Source organism: Hevea brasiliensis, chromosome 14, assembly GCF_030052815.1.
Source record: "Hevea brasiliensis isolate MT/VB/25A 57/8 chromosome 14, ASM3005281v1, whole genome shotgun sequence".
NCBI lineage: Eukaryota > Viridiplantae > Streptophyta > Magnoliopsida > Malpighiales > Euphorbiaceae > Hevea > Hevea brasiliensis.
This window is the reverse complement of record NC_079506.1, coordinates 2,107,460-2,119,871: the sequence shown is the minus strand read 5'-3', so window position 1 is coordinate 2,119,871 and position 12,412 is coordinate 2,107,460. Positions and strand designations below refer to the sequence as shown.

General features: G+C 35.4%; 2 protein-coding genes across 2 annotated transcripts; both read right to left on the bottom strand.

The window, feature by feature from the left end:
- Positions 1-210: 210 nt before the first annotated feature.
- On the bottom strand, positions 211-4,396 carry LOC110667826 (putative disease resistance RPP13-like protein 1). Its single transcript, XM_021828791.2, has one exon. It carries the CDS (start codon positions 4,250-4,252, stop codon positions 290-292), a length of 3,963 nt encoding a protein of 1,320 aa, XP_021684483.2. The 5' UTR covers positions 4,253-4,396; the 3' UTR covers positions 211-289.
- Positions 4,397-5,919: 1,523 nt separating this feature from the next.
- Positions 5,920-11,113, bottom strand: LOC110667845 (putative disease resistance protein At3g14460). The gene is made up of 2 exons (XM_021828810.2): positions 6,724-11,113; positions 5,920-6,574 (listed from the first exon to the last, which is right to left on the bottom strand). The coding sequence occupies exon 1, from the start codon at positions 10,819-10,821 to the stop codon at positions 6,754-6,756; it is 4,068 nt and encodes a 1,355-aa protein (XP_021684502.2). The 5' UTR covers positions 10,822-11,113; the 3' UTR covers positions 5,920-6,574; positions 6,724-6,753.
- Positions 11,114-12,412: the final 1,299 nt, after the last annotated feature.

Sequence of the window (12,412 nt, the reverse complement as noted above, 5' to 3'; positions counted from 1 at the left end):
ATTAAAAAAAAAAAAAAAACTATTCATGCAGTGGAAAGTTACCCATTCCCAAATCACATAGCAGTGGAAAGTGGAAGCTCCTGAAAGCTGAAGCTAAACGCGTGGTTTTCATAAATCTTAGCTCCGCCATTATCATCATCTTCCATCTCAGAAAAGTTGCAAACTTTCACTCGGCAGTGAGCACAGGGTCGCAGAGAGAGAGAGAGAGAGAGAGAGAGAGAGAGAGAGTCGTGTGCCAGTGCTCGTCCCCCTTCTATACTGGGTTGCTTCCACGATTTATCGCTGATCATTATGAATATATAGTTACAGCTGCTATGTGGGAAATGATGGGCCAATAATCTCCTTTGTCTTTTGAACACCGTTCATTCAAATGAGGACATCGATCAATCCATAGATGTTCAAGTGTGGCAGGGAAGCCCTCCTCTGGAAATGAAAGCAGGTTTCTGCAATTCACAATTCTTAAACTTCGTAGAGAGGCAAGCTTTTGGACTCCCCTTGAGATGGATTTCAGATTCTCCAGTTCACGGATCCTGAGATATGTCAATGAAGTGGGAAGCAGTAGACCATCATCATCTGGAAAGGAATCAAACATATTTGTACTTGGACTTGTGCCCCATATTCCCAAGTATCTAAGACAGGGGAGTTTGTGGAGTCCCCACTCTGTCATTGGCTGTTTCAGATTCTTGCAATAACAGATGGAAAGCTTGGTTAGTTTTGGTGGCAATCCCCGTCGAGGAAAAGACTCCAGGCCTCCACAGTTAGAGATGGAAAGATTGGTTAAATTTGGTGGCAATCCCACTTCTGGAAAGCACTCTAGGCCTCCACAATCATATAATGTGAGAGAGGTAAGATTTTGCATCTGATTAGGCAGCGACCTGAAATTCTCGCATCCAGAGATGGTTAAAGAGATAAGGGAGTGGATAGGCAATCCGGTTAATTGTGGACATTCTACCATGCGTAGTTCTCTGAGATGAGATAAGCCACGGAATACTGACTCTACTACCTGTGCCGGCCAATTACAATATCCGATCTTAAGAGTCTCAAGCTGAGAGGTCTGGTTCATGTCGTTAACATCACTCGTAATACCCTTAGGCATATAATCTAGAGAATCACAACCTTGGATTTCAAGATGTCTCAGAAGGTATCCTGCTGCTGGGAACGACAAGAGTTTTTGACAAAAGGAAATGCTCAAATCTCTTAGAGATGAGAGATTGTCCAGCCCATTTGCTAGCTTCACCAAACCATTACAATCAGATATTTTCAAAACTTTAAGATTGCAAGGCAATTGCCCTTCCTTTCCTTCTACCAATGACTCAAGTTGCCGACAAAATGAGATATCTAAATGCTTTAGACAAGCAAGTTTGCCTCCATCCTTCCACAAGTACTTTAGTTGATTACAAGCTTGAATCGTCAAATCTTCTAGTGCCACCAACTTCTCCATATGTTGTAAACTTACAAGACCTGAGACATCACTAATATACAAGGCAGTGAGTGATGTGATATCATACAGACTTCCGAGAACTGCCCTGTGACAGGATGCAATAGAGAGTTCTCGCAGAGATTGTAGACAGCTGGGCAATTTACATACAAGTTTTGGACAGTTTCCCAATTTAAGCTTACGCAGATTAGGAAATGTTCCTGCAGCCTCCTCGTTCTGACCATGAGACCAAGACCATTGCTCCCACTCCAACATATTCTCGATAGTTAGTGTCTTAAGACTAGCAAAAGATGAACCATCTCCATGAAACTCCATCCCCACTCTCTTCAACCCATTCATGCCTCCTATACTCAACTCTTCAAGTGAGGGTAATTGTCCAAGTGGCGGTAGTGACATGATGTTGCGACAGTTCCAGAGATTTATCCTCGCCATATTTGTGAATGTGGGATCTCCTATCCATGATGGGAATTCAGTTCCACCAAATGATTTAATTGAAAGTCGTAATAGATTTTGAGGAGGTCGCAATGAGTTGAGAACCTGCACTTCATCTCTTGGATTTCTGGAACCAGAGGAATCAATAGCCCATTCCAAGTCCAATTCTTCTAGGCGCTGCTTCTCCTTTAAATTGGCAAACTCTGCTTCTCGAAAATTTAGCACATTTTCTATCCCTGAAATATGAAGCATACCTGACAGATGAGAAAATTTGTTCAGCTCTGTTATCTTGAGTCCATTGTCTTTACCCACTATAAACTTGGTCAATGTATGGAGATATGCTAGATTACCAATTTCTAATGGCATCTCCTCCAATTCAACAGTACCGCTAATATCAAGGCACTGCAAGTTAATTAGTTTGCCAATGCCTGAGGGTAACTCAATAAGATAGAAACATCCATTTAGCAATAATGTTTGCAAGTTCAAAAGTTCAGTCACTGAGTCGGGCAATCTTTCAATTCGAGTGTGAGATAGGTTGAGATACCTTAAATGCTTCAAGGCACCAATAGAATTTGGCAACTCCATGAAGTGATAACCAGACAGTGACAGCACCCTCAAGCACTTTAACTCTGGCACCAAGTCTTGCAGCACCTTACTACTTATGTGGTTCCTACAATGTCCACTCATGAGTGGCATTGCTAAGAATGTTCGCAAACCCATCATTTTGTGAAAGACTTCAAATCTTTGCGACGTGTTATAACGGTGAGAAGTGAATGATGAATGCCTGACCTTTGCACATAAAGTTGTATCGAACTTGTCACCCAAATGAAAACACGTTTCTTTAGTGACAGATTTAGCTAAATCATTCATCAGATCATGCATTACATATAGAGATTTATCACTACTAGACTGTTGAAAAAATGATCTTGATAATAAATCATCAAAATATTCGCAGCCTATATCTTGCATTGGCTTCATCTTCTTTGATTGATATAGAAAGCCCTCTGCCATCCACAAAAGAACCAACTCATCCCTATCAAATTCAAAATCTTTTGGAAAAATAGCACAATAAGCAAAGCATTGCTTTAAATGGGACGGGAGATGAAAGTAACTCAACCTCAAGGCTGGAAGAATACTGTTTTTCTCATCAGGTAAATCCCAAATATCGCTGTGCAAAACTTCCTCCCATACATTACGATTTGGGCTACCCCTCAACAAGCCTCCAAGAGCCTTGGCTGCTAAAGGCAATCCCTTGCATCTTTTGACAATTTCTTTGCCTATTTCTTCCAATTCCAAGTGCTCATCAAAATTTGTGGCTCCCAAAGCATGTTGGGCAAATATAGACAGGCAATCTTCACACGATAAATGCTCAAGAGAATAGCCTCGAATGGTACCCATCATGGATGAGACACTTTCATTGCGAGTTGTGATAATAATTCTGCTTCCAGGTGCTCCTACATCAAAAGGACTGCGAAAGAGAGTCCAATGATCATAGCTCTCTGTCCAAACATCATCAAGGACAATCAAAAATTTCTTCTGAGACAACTTTTCCTTTAATTTTATCTGGAGCAAATTCAACTCTTTATCATATTTATCTTCCCAACCTACGGAGTGAAGAATTGTTTTGGTCATTCTAAGAACGTCAAAATCTTCACCAACAGAAACCCAAGCTTTAAGATCAAACTCCAGAGTGGTAACATTGAAGATGAGCTGAGCAAGAGTTGTCTTGCCAACACCCCCCATGCCGACTATAGGAATCACGGAGACATTTACACCACTTGATTCTTTCTTCAACAGTTCAAGTATTTCTTTCTTGTCCTGCTCCCTTCCATAAATCTTTGATTCATTCACCAAAGAGGTTGTGGGCAGTCTTGCTCTCATTTGATTAGTCCTCCCTCTAGTGCACATTCCTAAATGCAGATCTTCCTTTTCTTTAATGATCTCATCCAATCTGGTACTGATTCCCTCTATCTTGGAAACTATCTCAGTACTGAACTTGAGAGTAGTTAGATTCATACTAGCAGAAACAGTAGAGATGATTTTCCGTACCTTGCTTGCACGGGCCAGGGGTTCAGCCTGCAGCTTGCGTCGCTGAGCCTCAGTTGCAAGTTCATCAAGAACGTCCTCTGCATCATAAGCCAAGTCCCTGAGGTCGCTTACCCACATCTTCACCAAGGGATTCTCCCACTGCCTTTCCTCTGCATCATCAAGCACCAAATAAATTCTCTTCAACATCCTCCCCCATTTCTTGAGTTCAGCCTGGATATTCCCTTCATGGGTAAATCTCAACAAGTCCGGGATAGAATTCAACCCATCAAACAGCCTTTGAATAGAAGTAGAGAGAAAGGCATCTCCAATAGCATTCACCACCTTCTCCATCATCAAGAGCAACAGCTGAAACTAGGAGCTCAAGTCTGTGAAGAGATGAATTAAAACGCTGATTTCAAACGGATGAATTGAAATTTGAGTATAGTTTTTGCTTTATGAAAGTTTCAAAGTGTCTATAGCTGCTTCAAATCTTTTGTCTATCTTTCTTCTTGATACCATGTTTGGGAAAATATTTTACGGGGAAAATAAAATATAGGGGAAGAAAAAATTTTTTTTTCTCTCAGTTTGAATATTAAAAAAAAAAGAAAATAGGTGAAAAAATTAACTTTTTAATAATAAATTATTTTATTTTTATTTTTATTTAAATAAATAATTTAAAAATTAAAATATGATTTTCATTTATTTTATTCACGTTCTCTTTAAATTAGAAATAACATTTCTTGTTGATCTTATATTAGATTTTTTTTATATATTTTATTCTTATATCTATTTGATATTATACAATTTTATAAAATTCATATGTAAATTTAAAATTTAAATGAAAATTTATTTAGACTCAATAATTAATTTTATTCAATTTATTATAACTAAATCAAATCCATCAAAATCAATTTGTAAAAGAATTTCAAATTTAAAATCATTTATATTTTCAGTGATATAATTATTCCCTCTTATTATATATCATTCTACACAGACATACAAATAAATATGAAAATCTGCATAGACACAGGTACAAACATAGACACATATAAATACAAGCATAAATACAGCATAGACAGATAGATATATATAAATATAGACAGATAAATATATAAATACAAATATAGATATAAACAGATAGACACGTACATAAACAGACAATATTATAACTTTTTTTTAACAAGAACAAAAGGTATTATGATTATTTTAAATGTTCATATTTTTAATTAAAAAAAATGAAGATAGATGCAATAATAAATACATAAGAATTTTTAAAAAAAAAATAATATTTTAAATTAAAATTTTTAAATATAAAATTTGTTTCATTTGAAATAAATTACATATTTAATAGAAAATATATTAAATAAAAAAATTTTATTTATAAATAAATTTTATTTTAGAATTAATTGCAAATAAAATGAATTCTATCTTTTATATTTTATTTTTTACTAATTTAATTATAGTATTAATTTGTACTCTCTAGATAATTTTTATAGTTATTTTATTTACAATAAAATATAATTACTTTACTTAGAAAAAAAAATAATTATATAAACTATATATAGTATTTTCCAAAATTAATATTATTTTCATTAATTTAATTTTTTTAATCAAAATAAATAACATTTAACAAAATAAAATACAAAATTTTAAAGTTTAAATTTTTTTATAAAATAAAATAATTATATCACATTTAAATCAAAATCAAAGGATCAACTCTAGCGTTTTCATCAATCAATCAAACGTCAATGGATTTCTGTGACAACTGAAAACTAACCCGTGACTTCAGGAAAAACGCAACAGTTTGAACGTTGAAAGCAATGGCGTGACTCATTCAATTGACTTTGTCCCTATTAAGGACAAAATTACTTTGGCTTGTACAATAATTAGCCTCTAAACTTTGGCGGGTAGTCGTCGTCAAAGACCCGCAACTTCAGTTTTCAGAAATCGGAAGAAGACAGAGATTGCTTACGTTTGGTCAACCATTCTATCAAACACCTTGCCTTGTTCTTTTAGCCAAGTTTGGAATAAAAGAATTTTTTAATTTATCAGTTGTAAATTATCAATGATGGAGTGATAAATTTAGGGTGACAATACTCGAGACGAACTACTGAACACAGACGCAAGTAGGAACAACACTCGAATCATGTAGGAGCCACGGGAGGGTACCAGAGGGAGGGGAGTCCAAAACATGCAAACCCATGCCCATCTTGAACTATAGCATGAACCTGACTTTTAATTTACTTTGGCAAATGAAGATGAAAAGAAATGCTGATGAAAAATTGTAGTACCAATCAACCTCCTCGTTCTCATCATGGGATCAAGAAAATTGCTACCACCCTAACATATCCTTGACAAGAGTCTTAAGAGAAGCAAAAGATGAACCATCCCCATGAAACTTCATGCCCACTCTCTTCACTCCATTCATGCCTCGAATGCTCAACTCTTCAAGTGAGGCTCATTGTCCAAGTGGCTGTAAGGGACAGGCAATATACAAGTGTCAAAGTTCCAGATCATGGGTTAAATTAAACCAAGAGTATGCTCAATGGAAACTAATATCAGCACTAAAAAGGACTTGCCAATCTCTGTATCAGGTTGATGCTCCTTGGTTGATGAAGTTCAAGACACACATCCATCAGCCCCATGCCTCCATCTAATATTACTCAGCTTTCCTCTCTGCAAAGCAAAAGAGAGAATAATTCAGAAAAATGAATTATGGATTTAACATTATCAAGTTTTGAAGATTAATAATTAATTTGGATTTTGCTTGTTAAATGTTCTGGAAAAAGAAATGTAAAATGTCGAGAAATAGTCACAATTCATACCTCATCAATGTAATGCCCATGATTGTACCATCATTGACAATAATTGAAGCAGGCTACGCGAGGGATGTGGGAAATGATAGGCCAATAATCTTCTTTGTCTTTTGAGCACCGTACTTCCAAATGAGGACAATTATAGATACATAGATGTTCAATTGTAGCAGGGAAGCCCTCCTCTGGCAACCACAGGAGATTTCGGCAATTAGTAATTATTATCATTTGCAGAGAGGTGAGCTTTTGAAGTCCTCTAGAGATGGATTTCAGATTGTCGAATTTTCCAATCTGAAGATAGGTCAATGAAGTGGGAAGCAGTAGGCCATCATCATTTGGAAAGGAATCAAACATATTTGTACTTGGACTTATGCCATATATTTCCAAGCTTCTAAGAGAGGCGAGTTTGTGGAGTCCCCACTCTGTCATTGGCTGTTGCAGATTGTTGCAATCCCAGATGGAAAGATTGGTTAGGTTTGGTGGCAATCCCCCTTGAGGAAAGGACTCTAGGCATCCACAGTTATAGATGAAAAGACAGGTTAGGTTTGGTAGCATTCGCTCTTCTGGAAAGGATACCAGACCTCTACAATTATATAATTTGAGAGTAGTGAGGTTTTGCATCTGATTAGGCAGTGACCTAAAATTCTTGCATCGGGAGATGATTAAAGAGATAAGGGAGTGGCTAGGCAATCCTGTTTCTTGGAAGGACTCTAATTGTGGACAGTCTTCTATGTTTAGCTTTTCGAGATGAGATAAACCATGGAATACTGACTCTAATAACTGTGTCGACCAATTACAATAACTGATATCAAGAGTCTTAATCGAAACAGGAAACTTGCCATTTGGATAGGAACTCAAAGATCTACATCCCCTGATTCCCAATTCCTCAAGCTGAGAGCTCTGGTTAATGTCGTTAACATCACCCACAACACCCTCGGGCAGAGACTCCAGAGAACTACATGTATCAATATAGAGACGTCTCAGACTGCATGGCACTCTTGTTGCTGGGAACGAAAAGAGTTTAACACATGAGATGATTTCCAAATCTCTTAGAGCTGTGAGGCTGTGCAGCCCATTTGGCAGATTCTCCAAATTAGGACAAAAAGATATCTTAAAAGTTTGAAGATTGCAAGGTAATTGCCCTACCTCTCCCTCTACCAATGACACCAGTTGCTCGCAGCTCCTAATCTCTAAATGCTTTAGATGAACAATCTTGTCTAAACTAGTTCTATCCTTCCACAAATACTTCAATTCATAACAAAGACAAATCATCAATTCTTTAAGTGCCACCAACTCCTCTATGTGAGCTTCATGTAAACTTACAAGACCAAAGACGTTATCAATATGCAAGGTAGCAAGAGATGTGAGATCAGACAGATTTCTAAGAACAACCTCTTGACAGAATTCAATTGACAGTTCTTGCAGAGATTGTAGACAGTTGGGCAATTCACTAACAAGTTTCGGACAATTTCGCAATTTAAGCTTATGTAGAATAGGAAGTGTTACTGAAGCCTCCCCATTCTGATCATGAGACCAAGACCATTGCTCCAACTCCAACATATCCACCATAGTTAAAGTCTTAAGAGAAGTAAAAGATGAACCATCCCCATAAAACTCCATGCCCACTCTCTTCACTCCATTCATGCCTCGCATACTCAACTCTTCAAGTGAGGGTAATTGTCCAAATGGTGGTAATAACGTGATGTTGCTGCAGTTCCAAAGTTCTAGCCTTGCAATTTTTGTGAATGCTGCTATCCACGATGGGAATTCAGTTCCACCAAATGATTTAATTGAAAGCCGTAATAGATTTTGAGGAGGCCGTAATGAGTTGAGAACCTGCACTTCATCACTTGGATTTCTGGAACTGGAGGAATCAATAGCCCATTCTAAGTCTAGTTGTTCTAGGCGATGCTTGTCCTTTAAACTGGCAAACTCTGCTTCTCGAATGTTTAGCACATTTTCTATCCCTGAAATGTGAAGCAGCCCAGACAAATGAGGAAAATTCTTCAGCTCTATTATCTTGAGTCCGTTGTCTTCTCCCACAGTAAACTTGGTCAGAGTGTGGAGATTTGCCAAATTACCAATTTGTAGTGGCATCTCCTTCAGTTCATCGGTACCAGTAATATCAAGGCACTGCAAGTTAATTAAATTGCCGATGCCTGAGGGTAACTTAGTAAGATACTGGCACCCACATAATATTAATGTTTGCAAGTTGAATAGTTCAGTCACCGACTCCGGCAATTTTTTAATTGCAGTGTAAGATACATTGAGATACCTTAAATGCTTTAAGGCACCAATAGAATTTGGCAACTCCACAATGTGATAACCAGACAGTGATAACACCCTCAAGCACTTTAACTTTGGCACCAAGTCTTGTAAAACCTTACTACTTATGTAGCTTTTACCATGTAATCCTTTCATGATTGGCAATGCTAAGAACGTTCGCAAACCCATCACTTTGTGAAAGCCTTCAAATCTCTGCCATGTGTCATGCCAATGAGAACTGAATGAAGAATGCCGAATCTTTGCACATAAATTTGTATTGTCTAACTTGTCACCCAAATGAAAACATGTTTCTTTAGTGACAGATTGGGCTAAATCATTCATCAGATCATGCATTACATATAAAGATTTATCACTACTAGATTGTTGAAAAAACGATCTAGATAATAAATCATGAAAATACTCGCAGCCTACATCTTGCATTTGTTTCATCTTATTGGATTGATTTATAAAACCCTCTGCCATCCATAACAAAACTAACTCATCCTGATTGAATTCATAATCTTTTGGAAAAATTGCGCAATAAGCAAAGCACTGCTTTAAATGGGAAGGAAGACGAAGATAACTCAACCTTAAAGCAGGAAGAATGTTAGTTTTCTCATTAGGTAAATCCCAAATGTTGTTGTTCAACACTTCCTCCCAAACGTTACGATTTGAGTTACCCCTCAACAAGCCTCCAAGAGCCTTGGCTGCTAAAGGCAATCCTTGACATCTTTTGACAATTTCTTTACCTATTTCTTCAAATTCCAAGTGCTCATCAAAATTTGGGGCTCCCAAAGCATGTTGGGCAAATACAGACAGGCAATCTTCAATGGGCAACTGCTTGAGAGAATAACCTCGAATGGTACCCATCATGGATGAGACACTTTCATTGCGAGTTGTGATAATAATTCTACTTCCCATTGCTCCTAGCTCAAAAGGACTGCAAAAGAGAGTCCAATGATCGTAGCTTTCTGTCCAAACATCATCAAGCACTATCAAAAATTTCTTCTGAGACAACTTTTCATTTAATTTTATCTGAAGCAAATTCAAATCTCTGTCATCACATGTATCTTCACAACCCACTGATTGAAGAATCGTTTTGGTCATTCTAAGAACATCAAAATCTTCACCAACAGAAACCCAAGCTTTAAGATCAAACTCTAGTGTGGCATCATTGAAGATGAGCTGAGCTAGAGTCGTCTTGCCGATGCCCCCCATACCAATTATGGGAATTACTGAGACATTTCCACCAGTTGCTTCTTTCTTCAACAGTTCAAGTATTTCGCTCTTATCCTTTTCCCTCCCATAAATCTTTGATTCATTCACCAAAGAAGTTGTGGGTAGTCTTGTTCTCACTTGACTAGTACTCCCTCTAGACTCTGCTATATGTAGATTATTTTTTTCTTTGATGATCTCATCTAATCGGGTACTGATTCCCTCTATCTTGGAAACCATCTCAGCACTGAACTGAATTGTACTTGGATTTATACAAGCAGAAATAGTAGAAATGATTTTCCATACCTTACTTGCACGGGCCAGGGGCGCCGCCTTCAGCTTGCGTCGCTGAGCCTCAGTTGCAAGTTCACCAAGAACGTCCTCCGCATCATAAGCCAAGTCCCTAAGGTCGCTTACCCACATCTTGACCAATGGGTTCTCCCACTGCTTTTCCTCGGCATCGTCAAGTACCAAGTAAATTTTCTTCAACATCCTCTCCCATTTCTTGAGTTCAACAAGGACATTCCCCTCTTGGGCATACTTCAGCAAGTCCCTGGACGTCAACCTATCAAGCAGTTCCTGAAAGGAAACGGAGAGAATGGCACCTCCAATAGCAGTCACCACCTCCATCTGCAGGAAGAACGGAAGAGATGGACTGGAAACAAAGAATTCAAGCACAAGAACTAAAATTTTTTTAAACAAAGAACTCAGGTCTGAGAAGAGGTATTTTGCAAAACTAAGAACTAAGGTCTGCAATGGCCATTAGTGGTGGTGGGTGATGATGGAGTTGTGGTGGTTATAGAAGACACAATTGTCGGGAGAGAAGGGAAGTCTCTGTTTGAGGAAGAGCCTGGAAGATGAAAACAAAAATTTTGTGAGGGGCAGGCTTGCGAAAGGGTTGCTCCTTGCGAGGCCTGTCTCAGAAGGGAAATTGGGAAGGGAAAATTATGGCCTTTTTTTTTTTTTTTAAATCATTGGATTTCAGTCTGTGAGAATTTTGTGGGCCAGAGCGTTGACTCAATTTATAAATTTTTTATAAAATTTTGTGGAATTTATTTATAAATTTAAAATTTTAATTTATTTTAATAAAAATTTATTTAAAATTTTTAATAATTAATTTTATATAATTTATTATAATTAAAGTAAATTTTATTAAGATTGATAGGATTTATAAATAAATTTTATATTTAAATTATATATATTTTAAGAGATAAAATTATCTTTTTGTTATATATTATTTTAATTTATTTTATTTATTTTAAGTATAAAATATATTTCATTTAAAATTAATTTTATATTTAATATAAAATATATTAAATAAAGAATTTCATCTGTTAAATTTATTTGTAAATAAAATAAATTTTATTATAGAATTAAATCAAATAAAATCTTTATGAATTTAGAAATTTTGATTTAATTCATTTAAAATTTAAATGGTTTAATGCTCATTTTAGTTTTGTGTTTAGTGAGACGTTGAATTTAGTTATTTTTAATTTTTTTATTTAAATCAGTCTAACAAAATTAATTTAAGCTTAATTAAACTCAAATAAAAAAATCAACAAATTAATTTTAATTTTTAACTTAAATTAAGAAATTATTTCATCTGTTTATTTTTATTTATTATGAAAGATTTTGTATAGCGATTAATGAAGTAATTAAATTATTTAAATTATAATAAAATATTTTTAATTTAATTAAAATTAATTTACTATTTATCTCACTAATCTAATTAAGAGAGAGAGAGAGAGAGAGAGAGAGAGAGAGAGAGAGAGAGAGAGAGGTGTTAAGATAAGTTTTAGGAAATTCTATAAATAATTATTGTGCTTAATAAATACAAGAATAAAATTGAGAAAAAGTAATTAATACTATTTTATTGAACAAAATAAGTAAGAAATTGAGTCTAAAAATAAAGAAATTAAACTTTTTATTTTTCATTTAAATTAAATTGAATTTAACTCAAAAATTTTAATTTTTAAATTAAATTGAATTTAAATTAAAAATTTTAATTAATTTAAATAAAAAAAAAATTAAAAATGAGTTAAATTGAACACCTTTAATTATACATTTAGCCAAATTTAAATGTTATAAAATAGAAAAAAGAATTTGGGGATGTAAATTATAATGTCTCCTTTCCACAAAACAACTTTGGATTGTAACACTCCAAAATTTTAAATTTTATTATTTTATGAGCATTTTTAATATTTTAAATTTATTTAAATTT